This window comes from Hyaena hyaena, unplaced genomic scaffold (assembly GCF_003009895.1).
Source record: "Hyaena hyaena isolate Hyena2069 unplaced genomic scaffold, ASM300989v1 scaffold_289, whole genome shotgun sequence".
NCBI lineage: Eukaryota > Metazoa > Chordata > Mammalia > Carnivora > Hyaenidae > Hyaena > Hyaena hyaena.
Window position 1 is genome coordinate 155,465 of NW_024080920.1, and position 12,290 is coordinate 167,754.

At 44.7% G+C, this 12,290-nt stretch overlaps 1 protein-coding gene across 1 annotated transcript; it reads left to right on the top strand.

Annotated features, from left to right (window-relative positions):
* The first annotated feature begins 3,394 nt into the window (after positions 1-3,394).
* Positions 3,395-11,021, top strand: LOC120241757 (protein FAM205A-like). Its single transcript, XM_039247088.1, is given in 10 exon segments — positions 3,395-3,482; positions 4,485-4,618; positions 5,242-5,287; positions 5,815-5,850; positions 6,849-7,273; positions 7,572-7,835; positions 7,837-7,981; positions 7,984-8,126; positions 8,128-8,395; positions 8,398-11,021. Coding segments are annotated over 10 exon segments (4,173 nt in total).
* Positions 11,022-12,290: the final 1,269 nt, after the last annotated feature.

Sequence of the window (12,290 nt, forward strand, 5' to 3'; positions counted from 1 at the left end):
CCATCCTATCATGAAAGCTGTTCACCTTTCTTACTATATATCCTTTAACATTAATCATAGTTCCTTTAATTTCCCCATCTGATAATTACAATATCTGTATCATATATGAGTCTGGTTCTGTTAGTTGCTTTGTCTCTTAATAGTGTGTCATTTTTCCCTTCTTTTTTTGTGTGTGCCTGTAATAATATTTTGTTGAAAGTTGGACAATTATCATCAGGCAGTAAAGACTGAAGTAACTAGTTTTCATGCCTGGAAATGGGTATACCTTTCCTTCTGCTAGGACTCTAGTGCAAGAGATTGAGTCAGTGAACATAGGAGCTGACCTGCTTTTGGGTTTTGTTTTTGCTGTGGATATTGGTGTGTGCAGCAAGCTTCAAGTTTCCTTAATACTATCTCTGTTTAAGGTTGAGGCTGCTTTGCCAGAGATTTTATCAATTTCTGCTCCTCCCTCAATTTTACATCTTCCCCTTGTGCCTGCTCCTCAAAAAGTATCTCCCTCCATGACCTTGATGCTATTTTGCAGTAAATGGCTATTACTTGTTACTTGATGCTTATTGGCCTGTTTGATGTTTGAGGGGTGAACAGTGGGGGAAGTATTCCCTGTTTTTCCTGATTCAGCATCAGTTTTAGATAGGCACTCTACCCCTGGATCTTAGGGGTAGGCCTTCTCTATGAAGCTACCTCACCCACTCCTAGAACATCTCTAATGGTCTGGAGCCCATAGAAGTAGAGGGTTTTTGTTTTTGTTTTCCTCTTTTCTCTTTCTCTGGCTGCAATGGCTCTTCACCAATACACAATTTACTGCCTCATGACAGGATTTATTGTCCTTCACCCAATGGTTTAAGCCCTTTTGTTCTATGGGAAAGATAGGAAAGAAGTATCCAGGTAGGATTTGGTGCCTTTCCCCACAGTGGCTGCTCTTCCTTTCCCCGAGGCTTGTATCAAAGGAGAACTTCCTCAGGATTCACATGCTGCCCCAATCTTTCTTGTGAACACATAATAATGTCCATGGAGAGGAGCCTGAAAGTCATTGTGAATTACCCTTGTACTTGTGACTTCTGTATTCTCATGCTGGCCTACATTTGGCCTTCAATAATTCCTTAAAATTTATACCTGGATTCCTACCAGCTTGATGGTGTTCAGAGGGAGAGTCAGCCCCAAAGGAGTAAGAGTACCTGTGCTATATCTCCTTGGATTTGTCACCTTTCCTTAGATTAAGATTAATTAGGTTGTCCTGGAACCTCAGCTCTCTGATACATTTTTTTAAAGATGGGAATTTGCAGATTGTCTCATGATTTCTTTTGTACTAATAGTAAAAGTGATGCTATTTCTGCCTTTCCTTAAGCAGAATCCAAAAGCTCCTGAGAAACCCTGTTTTGTAGTTAAACCTGTTATATGTACTGGAATGCAATCCTTAACTAATACAAGTACCAACTGCATTCATTACTCAAAAATACATTCTAAATGGAGCAAAGGTATAAGCATAAAAAATGAAACCATGAGTACCTGAAGAACTATGGGGTAACATTTTAACTTCAGAAAGAGAAAAACATTTTTAAGTTTTCTTAAAACACAGAAGCCATAAAAGACTAATAATAAGACTAATAAATTCAACTACATAAAATGAAATATTTCTATGTGGCAAAATGTCATTATATGTAATATATAAATTATATATTACATAATAGTTATTGTATATGTAACTTTTATTTTACTTTACATTTTATTTATTTTTTGGGAGAGAGAGAGAGAGAGAGGACCCAAAGCAGGCTCTGTGCACAGAGCCCAATGTGGCCTTGAACCCACAAACTGTGAGATCATGACTTGAATCAAAGTCTTAACTGAAGCACCCAGACGTCCCACAAAATGTCATTATAAACATCAAGTAATAAGAAAAAATATTTCCAATAAATATGCAAGGGGCTAATTTTCTTAACATTAAAAAGTATTTATAAATCAACAAGTAAAAGATCAATAATTTGTGGGCAAAGAATAGGAATAGATATTTAGAAGGAAAGAAAGTAAACATACAAAACAAATTTGTAAACATACAAATATTTTATCTCAGGTTGACTGAGATAAAAAATTTGATAATACTAAATCAATAACTGTTCATCAATGAATACTATGTGAAGAGAGGCACCTGTACAGTTTTGGTAGAGTACAAATCTGTACAATTGGTGAGGCAATTACACAGTATCAATATTTAGAATACAACCTTTCATCCATCAATTCAACTCTTAGGAATCTCTCCTATATATTCATACCTATGTACAAGGACTTATAAACTTAAGGTTTGTGTTGGCATTATTATTCAGAGCAAAAGACCGTAAATAACTAAATACCCATGAATTATCCATGAATGTATGATTGAAGATAAGCTGAGCTGTACTTCTACCAAAGAAGACTGTTTAGTCATGAAAGAAAATTATATAAACAAGATATACTCGTACTATAAAATAAAATGAGGGAAAACAGTGTGTCATGTTTCCATTTGTAAAAAGAAATGTATCAGTTTATTTATGTTTCCTATACTAAATTAATTCTGAAAGATCCATAGGGAAGAAAATTCTGAATGATACACAGGGAAGAAAAAGGGACACAAAGGGAGGAAAGAGACACAGTAATATACCTTCTTTTGCCTTTTCAATCTTGTACCATGTATATGTATACCTACTTAAAAATAATAAGTTTAGTTATTGAAATAAAATAAATACCTCCATCAAGGGACCTCCTCCCTGCTACTCCAGTCTTTTGCCAAAAGTCCTCTCCAATCCACCCATCTACAGCTCTGGAGAGACAGACTGAATTTCATACTGCCAAATGCACTCCATGGCCCATTGCTCTGTGTTCTGCATTTGTTACATCGTTCTTTCCCCCAACAGCCTACACTTTAGGATCCAACTCCTATGTCACTCTACCCAGAAACCCTCTTTGACTACCCAGATCCTCATTACATTTTCTCTCCTCCAGAATGGAAAGTTTGTGACCTAGTCTCACAAATGAATATGTAATTGTATTTGTTTTAGATCATTGGATCTTGCTTTGTGTGAATTAGTCTTATCTTCAAAGCCAGATAGTTACGTGTCTTGAGAGTAGGAAAGCAATACAGCTCCAATTTCTCTGTACCCTTGATATTGCTCAGCTTAGGGGTGAGCACAGACTGAAGGCTCACCACACCTCGAGGAGGGGAGGACTGGATACTGGAAGAAGGACCAAAATAGCCTCTTCAGAGATTTTGAGCTCAAGGATTTTTGGTTATGAGACCACTGTCACCAGAGCAAGACAGTCTCAAAGAAATTCAGAAATCCTGTGGTGTTGGAGTTATATCACAATATCCACAGAGGCCAAGAATGGTAACATAATATGTATCAATAGTCAAGGTATAGGAGTGATGGGTCTTGAAGCTGATTGGAAAACACCTGCCCTGTCTAAAAGTTATCACAATCCAGTTAAAAAAGCAAAAACAAAAAATTCCTCAGGTAAGCAGCTTATATCTCGAGTAGATAAGTAGGTCCATGAGCAACAATTAGTTTGTGACCCCTATTTGGAAGTAGTCACTCATGTCTACAGGAAGTCATCTCCTGTAGCAAGCAGGCTATTAATATGAATAAAGACATCTTGGGAACATAAAAGGTTGGATGGTGCTCCAGAAGTGAGTCAAATTCATGTACCTTCATGGAAGGTAGTGTTCATAATCTCTTCCCACTATACAGAATGAAGACTTCCCTTCACCACATATTTATTTTTTTAAGTAGTTTGTCAAGTTGATTTCCATATAACACCCATTGCTCATCCCCACAAGTGCCCTCCTCCATGCCTATCACCCCCTTCCCCTCCCCCCACCCCCATCAGCCCTCAGTTTGTTCTTAGCATTCAAGAGTCTCTCATGGTTTGCCTCCCTCCCTCTCCCCCATGGTCCTCCATTAAGTTTCTCCTTCACCACATATTTAAAACTAAAGATATTCCCACCATGGTCTTTCCCTCCCACATCAACCATTGTCCCATTCATGCACCTTTGATTCCCTATCACCCATTGCTGGTAATACCAAAGCTTCCATTTCCAAGCCATAACCAGACTCTGCCCTCCCAAAGCTCATGTGTACTTCCCAGACATATTTCCAGTACAGGTAGGAGAGTTAGTGGAGATTCCTCTGTCCCAGACACCCTTCCTTAAAAGGTGTCCTGTGTCCCTAAACAATCAGTTTTCTTGGGATGGATGAACAAAGAGTTGTGAAGAAGAAAACCAAAACATCAGGCTGGTATGATGAACCGGGTGAACAGGATATGTCTTATCCCTAAGACAGATCAAAGTCTATGACACTAAACCTGCCTTGTGAAACAGAAGGGCTTTGTGATGCAGTCTGGTTGCCTGGTTCCATTGTCTGTGAGACATAGGTGACAAAACACAGCATTGGAAATCATTAGGCACCAGGACCCTGAATGCCTAGATATATTGATCTCCTCATGCTAATGAGTTTCAGACCATGCTGATCTGTGGGAATTAGGGTATCCCTTATATACCTATGGCTCCATCTTCCTTATTCTCCTAATTATCTGGCAAGTGAAAAGGAATTACCATGGATTAAGGTTGAAACCTGAAAAGAGCTGCTGCTGGGTAGGGAAACAATAAGACCATGATTGAGCTAATTAAGCCTCAGAAGACAAACCTTTAAGGTCTCAGAATCTCTCTTTTTACCACTACCCATAAATTTTTATACCATGCATCAGTTATTCTTGCATAGTGCTTTTCTCTGCAGAGCTAAAAATAAGTCCCGACCAGGCCACACATATAGTATATTCTAATTGAAAATAAAGAACCACTCTATCTAACATGTAATCTACCTCACTGGATCTCCGAATACTTCCCAATGTGGGGGATTCCTCTGATTAATGGACTTAGTAAGCAAAAGTCCTTTGGATATTAGGAACCAGTCACCATTTAAACTGTTCCACTATTCTTCCCGTGTCATGCTAAGCCTCTGAAAGGACTTCTCCTGAGAAGGGGAATAGGAGGTATGGAATATGGGGAGCCTAAAAATGAGAAACAAGAACAAAACTGAAATGTTGGGGTGAAAAGCATGGAGTAGGGGAAGGAAAGGTAGGATAGTATCTAAAATACAGATGAATGAAAGGAATTAGGACATGTTTACTTCCTTTGTCTCATTCCATAATGAAAAAAAAAAACATGAAAAAGAAAATGGTGTTGCAGCTTCATACTCTAATTATTCTGTCTTAAAGCATCACCGAAAAGTCAGGCCAGGGGCTAGATATGCAGCGTCAAGAGGTAAAGTCCCAGTCTCTGTTGTGACTCCCCTCACTATGGCAAGATTCCCCTGATTCACGTCCCTCTCTGACCCCTGATGCCAGGAGCCAGGTGCTCTAACCAGTAAAGGCTCCAATTGCCCCAGTTGCCAAATTCTCCCATATTTTCTTGGGTGGGAAATCAGAGCCAGAAAATGTTCCAAAATTTACCTTACCCTAACTCCAGGGAATGAAAAATGAGGAAGTAGGACAGAAACCCTTATCTGTGTGATTTATTAGTTTTTAGGACCCTGTAGAAGTCACTTGATCCTCAGTTGGTGATCCTTGAAGTGGGCATCTGATGATCCTGCCTCACTCACAGTGTAGTTTTGATGATCAAATAAGATTAGGTCCAAGACAGCATGATACAACTGGTTAAGTTGTACTCAGACGTGCCTGAGAGTATTTACTGTTGGGATTTGAGTCTCCTCTTACTCAAAGGCCTTCAGCTTCCTATAGGATGTCCCTGCATCATCTCATTCCTTATAATACTGTCTCCTGGTTTCTCAGCTAGGGAAGAAGCTGAGAAGCCGTGAGAGCTGCTCTGTCAGGAAAAGGTAATGACTTGCTCTTTGCAGTCTCCAATCCCCCAGCCTGGTCTGTGATGATTTCTCTGCTTGGCCTGGGGCAGGGATAAGGAGAGGGATAATGGCTGGGTGGGAGTCAGACGCAATGGATGCTGAGCACAGTTGAGAAGGTTTCCAGGGCAGAGGAGTCTCCCAGTTCTGCTATTGGCTCGTTTCACAGTGGTTCTGGAATTCAGGATTCACTAGTATGTAACTCATTAAAGACTCTACATGGGTTTGCACTCAACCATGCTATAAGTTATCCAGTCAAGAGAATAGACAAATGTGTGCATAAATTAATGACCATTGTCATATTTCCTTTAGTTACAATCATTCAAGGGCAGACCTGTGGAACTTGTTGACATTACCTCCGTGTCAACAGGTTTTGTGCTTGAGGATGCCAGTTCCTAGGACAGCCCTCAAGAAGGAGCCTGTCATCTTATCCTCTTCTTAAAGTTTCTAGAGAATGGGACCGGCTCTCAAGAGATGCTATGTACCGGAGCTGGGACACCCCATAGTCCCCGAATGCAGAGTTCCCACAAAGACCTCATTTCCCACAGTTTAGAAATACTGAATACTAGGCTGTGGCCTTCTTAATCCCAAAGGAGACTGACTCCAGATTCTCCTCGTCATGTTCTTTGTACTGCCACATCAGCTAAACATTGGCTCCCTCGCTCCCGCCCTGCTGCCTGGTTCCCTTCTCCTGGTTCAACTTCTCAACCCAGGTCAACAGACAACTCACCCAGCTTCACAGTCTTGCATGGCACTGTGTTTCATGGGCTGCCTGAGACCTTGCCCAACAAGGTGCAGACCTGCAGCCCAGCCCAACATAACTTACCAATGGCATTTTCCTCAGAGGAAAAGGAGATGGGTAAACACCCTGGGGGTACAGGCAAGGTTTCCAGGACTAGGGGAGGGCAAGCCCAATCTCTTGCCCATACACATTCAAAGAGGCAGGTGTCACTCCATCATTAATAGCTACCATCTTCCCTTCCAGCCAGGGCTGGCTTCCTCAGGAGGGAAGTGTGCGGCGGCTCCTGTGTGCAGATACCTGCTGCCAAATCTACAATTCTATGGCGCTGGAGATCCAGCAGTTGCTGGTGAGTGAGAACACCCTGATCTGTCCTGCTTCATCAGAACCATAGCAGGGCTCCTCTTGCCTAGAGATTTTGTCCATCTCTACTGTGTCTTTAGAACAGAATCTGGACCAAGGTTCCCTACACTCCACAGCACTTGCATGTCCATCTCTAGCACCCCCAGTGTTGCAATCAATGGATCAGAAATGCTTAACACAGTCAGCTGCCCAGTCAACTGGTAAAGTCAGGGTACATGATTACTGGGCTGAACACCACCTGCTGGGGCAGGGATTTCAAATATCAGAGGTGCCCAGGGGCCTGGAGACTGTCTTGCTCAAGACTTGAGGAGGCTGTTTCCATGATTTGGCTATTGTTGAGAGTGCTGCTATGAACATTGGGGTACATGTGCCTCTATGCATCAACACTCCTGTATCCCTTGGGTAAATTCCCTTTATGGGAAGAGGGAAGGAGGCAAACCATGAGAGACTCTTGAAAGCTGAGAATAAACTGAGGGCTGACGGGGGTGGGGGAGAGGGGAAGGGAGGTGATGGGCATGGGGGAGGGTACTTGTTGGGATGAGCACTGGGTGTTATATGGAAACCAACTTGACAATAAACAATTGAAGAAAAAAAAAAGACTTGATGAGGCTGGGCTAACAGTGAACCAGCAGGAGATGATGCAGAGCACCCCCAACCATGTCTATGGGAACCAAGGGCAGTAGCCCTTGAATTCCCAGGTCACTCTACAGACCCTAAACCACCACTTCACTACCCAGACACACCCTATGGGCTTGCATATGGTAACTGTCCTCCCTGCCAACCTGCCATTACTTAGTCCTGAAGTCCTGAGGCTTCTTGAGGTAATTGTGAAAAAATGGATGCATTTCCAGGGGCCGGTGGGGGGGGGGGGTTCCCAGATGCATGGAAGAGTCCCTAAGGCAGCTCATCCCAAACCCGCCATTCTTTTGCCAAAGTGTAAATAACCAACCAGTTTCTTTCATCCCACATACTTCCAAGTTCTCTGTTGAAAAACTAGGGACTATTCTTACCAGAACTGGGGTCCATGTATGGCCAGCCAGCCTACCCAGGCCTTCTGGGTTTCAGAATGGTCCATCATGGACCCAGAACAAAGACACCACCACCAGCAAATTGCAAACCATATGGCTGTGGCCTTGCCCTCTTCCAGCCCTTAAAGACTCAAGTGGCCTCTGTCCACATCCTGGGTACCAGGCTTATGACTCAGTGGCCCATCTGCAGCAGAAATACAGCCAGCTATTCTGTGGTCTTTCTTCTCTGCACAGTGAATCCCTTGTTAATACCTTATTAGGCTCTCAAAGCTTCTCTGCTATTGGGATCATGCTCAAGCACCCCCTGAAGGATGCTTTTCTCTTCAAGGAACTCTCTGTCATCCCTCTGCTGCCTAAAATTCCACCCCAATCAGCCACACTCTCCTATTTTCCCCAAATTGGGTTCCTCCATCTGACTACCAACAAGCTCACATCAGTGTTCCATTTCTGACATTGGCCGAGTGTGATGCCTTGGAGTGGCACCTGCTGCAGAAGCAGCTCTAGCTTCAGTGGGGCTTGCCAGTGGTTTTCCAGAGATGTCAGCACAACCAGAGACCCACGCAGAATAGGCCCTGTGGAAAAGCCCAGTCTCCTGAGACAGTGAAAACTTTTTGGCCAGTGAAGCCCATCGCAGTCCTCACTAGGAAACTACTCTTCTTCCCAGAACATGCCCGGAGGCTGCTGGAATTCCATCTCCAGAGGCAGTTGATTCACCATCGCTGGGGCCTGCCCCAAAAGATCCAGGAGTCCATCCAGTTGCTCCTGTCCCCCACTGATCAGTCGACTCTGTCTTGGAGCAGCACAGCCCTAGCCAACATGAGTGCTCCCCAACCTACAGCCCTAGAGGCCACTGGGGCCGGTGACCCATTCTCGCCCATCACAGACCCAGTGTCAGTCCCCATGCCACACTTGTTTGACCAGGCCAAGGCAATATTACAGAGCCACATGAACTCCAAAGGTGGGCAGATCCACCAGGGCAAGGTCCCTGCTTGTGTATATAGCTCTTGGCAGTGCATCATTCCTGGGGACCTGCAACTGGCTCCCTTAACCTGCATCCCAGAAAGCAAGACCTTGGAGCTGCAGGCAGCAACTGACCCTGCCCCACAAGAGAAAGTTACACCCTCGACACCAATGGCCCTTGACCAACAGCAACAAGCCTCACCAGATACTGTCACTGAACACCCTAAACTGCCCCAAGCCCTGTCCGAGGGAGCCATTGAGAAACTGGAGACAACTCTGCGGCACAAGTATCTGGCCTTCTTGTCAGGGCTGCCTGCTCTTTATTATGTGGCTCTTTCCAGAGCCATGGCACCGGCAATCACTACCCAAGATGTAATCGCAGGACTGGAGCCTGGACCTGGAAAATTCCCAACTGAACCTCTGACTCAGATGAGCTCATCTGAAGAGAAGTGTCTGAGTCCCGGACCGTGCTTTCAAGATGCCAACAATACTTGTGCAGACATTGCAGATGAATTGCAGGCTGAAGGGCAGGTAGAAGGAATGATCGAGACAGTGCCTCTAGAAAGCCAGACAGAGACTTCTGGGCCCTACACACTCAAGAAACCCATCTTGGCCAAATTAAATTTCCATCTAAGAAAGAAGATCTTAGAGATACAACTGGGAATTCCCATAAAGGCAAGGAAGTCCAGAGAACAAACTATAGCAATCCCAGAGAACACATCCACACAGGCGTCTCCAGAGAATCTGAACAACCAGGGGAAAACACTGCCCCAGAATCTCCCTACCCCACCAGATGCTCCTCGTGCCCCAGATCCAGAATGGCTCCACCTTAAAGAACAGCTGGCCATTGAATTAAAGGCAGTGCAGCAGAACCAGAAGCAACCCAGTTCCAGAGCAGTACCTCATGCCTCTGCCCACTGGGCCTCAAAGATCTCACAACCCAGTGGCGACATGACAGAGGCCCAGGTACTTTGTGTTCAGCTAGAGGCCAGTGTGAACAGCCACAGCCTGGAGGAATCCTGGAGCCCCGAGCCCCAAAGCCCTGGCAAAAGCAAAGACTCAGCCCAAGTCCCCATACAGGTAGAAAAGAGAAAGGACCCAGGAAAACCCAAACTGGCAGGGGACCACGGAGAAGGGGATGCAGGGTTTGCACACTCCTCTACAAAAGAAATAAGCCACCCTGATGCAGCCCAGAGGCCAGAAAGGATGAAGAGGACACCACGCGGTCCCTGGCAACGAAGCCATAGCTTTCATCTTGATGCTCTCTGTGAACATAGTACCCAGCACCCTCAGATTAAGCTTCCAGAGCCACCTCCAGGAATCCCTGGGGGAAAAGAATCTGAAAAGAATGCCCTGCATGACAGTCAAACCAAGCCCAATGTCCTTCTCAAACCAGGAAAGATTCCTAAGAATGCCCAGCCTGTGGTGTCCCAGGCATCACAGGACCAGCCTTTCCTGGGCCAGCTCATTCAGGGCAAGCCTTTGCAGGGCCAAACTTTGAAAACTCAAGTTTTTCAGGGGCAGGTGATGCCAGTCCATACTCATAAGAGGCCCAGCCTTCTAGAATCTGGCTTGAGAAGGAAGATGAAATCCTTTCTGCATTGTTTTAACACCAAGACAAAAGGCAAAGGCCATGAGGAATCCATGTTCTCTTCAGCTGGGAAGGTGGCCAACACCAGAAAAGAAAATTTAGAAAAGAGCTTGGCTCTAGCCAAAAGTCCCACAGGGCAAACCAAGACAGAGAACAAAGGAGGGGACTCCAAGGCCCAATCTTCCCCCACTGAGAAGCAGGTGGGCCTGGGCTTCTTGGAAGGTCCCCATTACCCAGACAGTAAGCTCAGGCACCGCTCCCGCTCCCAGCAACTCCATTGTGCCTCAGTCCTGGGTCACCCCCACCACTGCCCTCACCACTGTCCTAGAGTGGCTTTTGCTATCAACCAGGGAACCTGCCCTAGGTCTGAACTCTCACTTCAGAGGGAAACATTGAGCTCAAGAAGACTCTACACAATCAAAAGACTTTGTAGGCTCTCCAATGTCTGCATTCCTTGAAGAAGACTGCTATTTTCATTTTCATTACTGTGCATTAATGTGCAGGTGGGGCCGAGCACCACTAAAATACACTCTATATCTCTAAACAAAGATTTATCTGTTTCATTCTCTCCACTGTAGTGAAGTGAAGGCATGATGGGAGGCTAAAGTCCTACTGATTTAGAGAAGGAGCTTTATATTTTATTTTTCTTAATGTCTATTTATTTTAGAGAAAGAGAGACAGAGCATGAGGGGGGAAGGGGCAGAGAGAGAGGGAGACTCACAATCAGGAACAGGTTCCAGGCCCCAAGCTTTCAGCCCACAGCCCAATGTGGGGCTCAGACTCACAAACCGTGAGATCATGAGCTGAGCCGAAGTCAGACACTTAATCAACTGAGCCACCGAGGCATCCCAGGGAAGGAGCTTTAACCCACACTTATGCTGGGTCAGCATTCCACACAACTCCTCCCAGCCCACCCTGGACTGTAGATAAATAAATGAACTTGAGCAGAGAAGGAAGTTAAGTTAAATAATTTTATCATGACTTCCCATGATACGCGTGGGCCAGAGGAGCAATGTGGACCTGAGGATAGTAGTGACATGAAAGAGTGTCCAGGAATCCCACAGGCAGAATTCATTGATGACTTGTCTATGTGCCCACAGTCAAGGGGAGGTTTTTAGAGGAGTACCACAATGCTCCAACCTTGAGGAGGCACTTTGTGTTTACCAAAAGCACATAGCTAATATGACACAATGTGAAAAAGACATGATAGAATCTCCTGTCCTCCACTCCCTGTTGGCTATTGGTAAGATCTTTCTGGAGAACTCCTTTCATAAGTTGCTGTAGCTCTCTCACCTATATCCCATCTCCACTGCATGGTAGCTGCATGGAATGAGTGATTCCTGGAATGAAGATTCCTGGAATCACAATAGGACATGAAAAAGGGCTTGTTCCCCACTCCCACGGGCTGTCAGGGAGAGAATTAGGGAGGTGGAACATGTAGATGGATGCTTGAGTACCTGGGACAGAAGCTGACGTGTTCCTAACCAGGACATGATAAGAGAGCAAAGCCAATTCACTTTGCACTCAAGAGAGCCTGGAGCCAGGAAGCCAACCCACGGTTTAAGTGCTTTTGGGGGAAGTAGGTGAGTAAATCTGGGCTTCAGTCCACTTGCTCATAGTGTGATAAAGAGCAATGGTCTAAACCTTCTTGTCCAAAGGCAATGCAAATTAATTCAAAATCAGAGAACTCACCCTCTACTCTACCGAATTGTGACCCAATGTCTGGT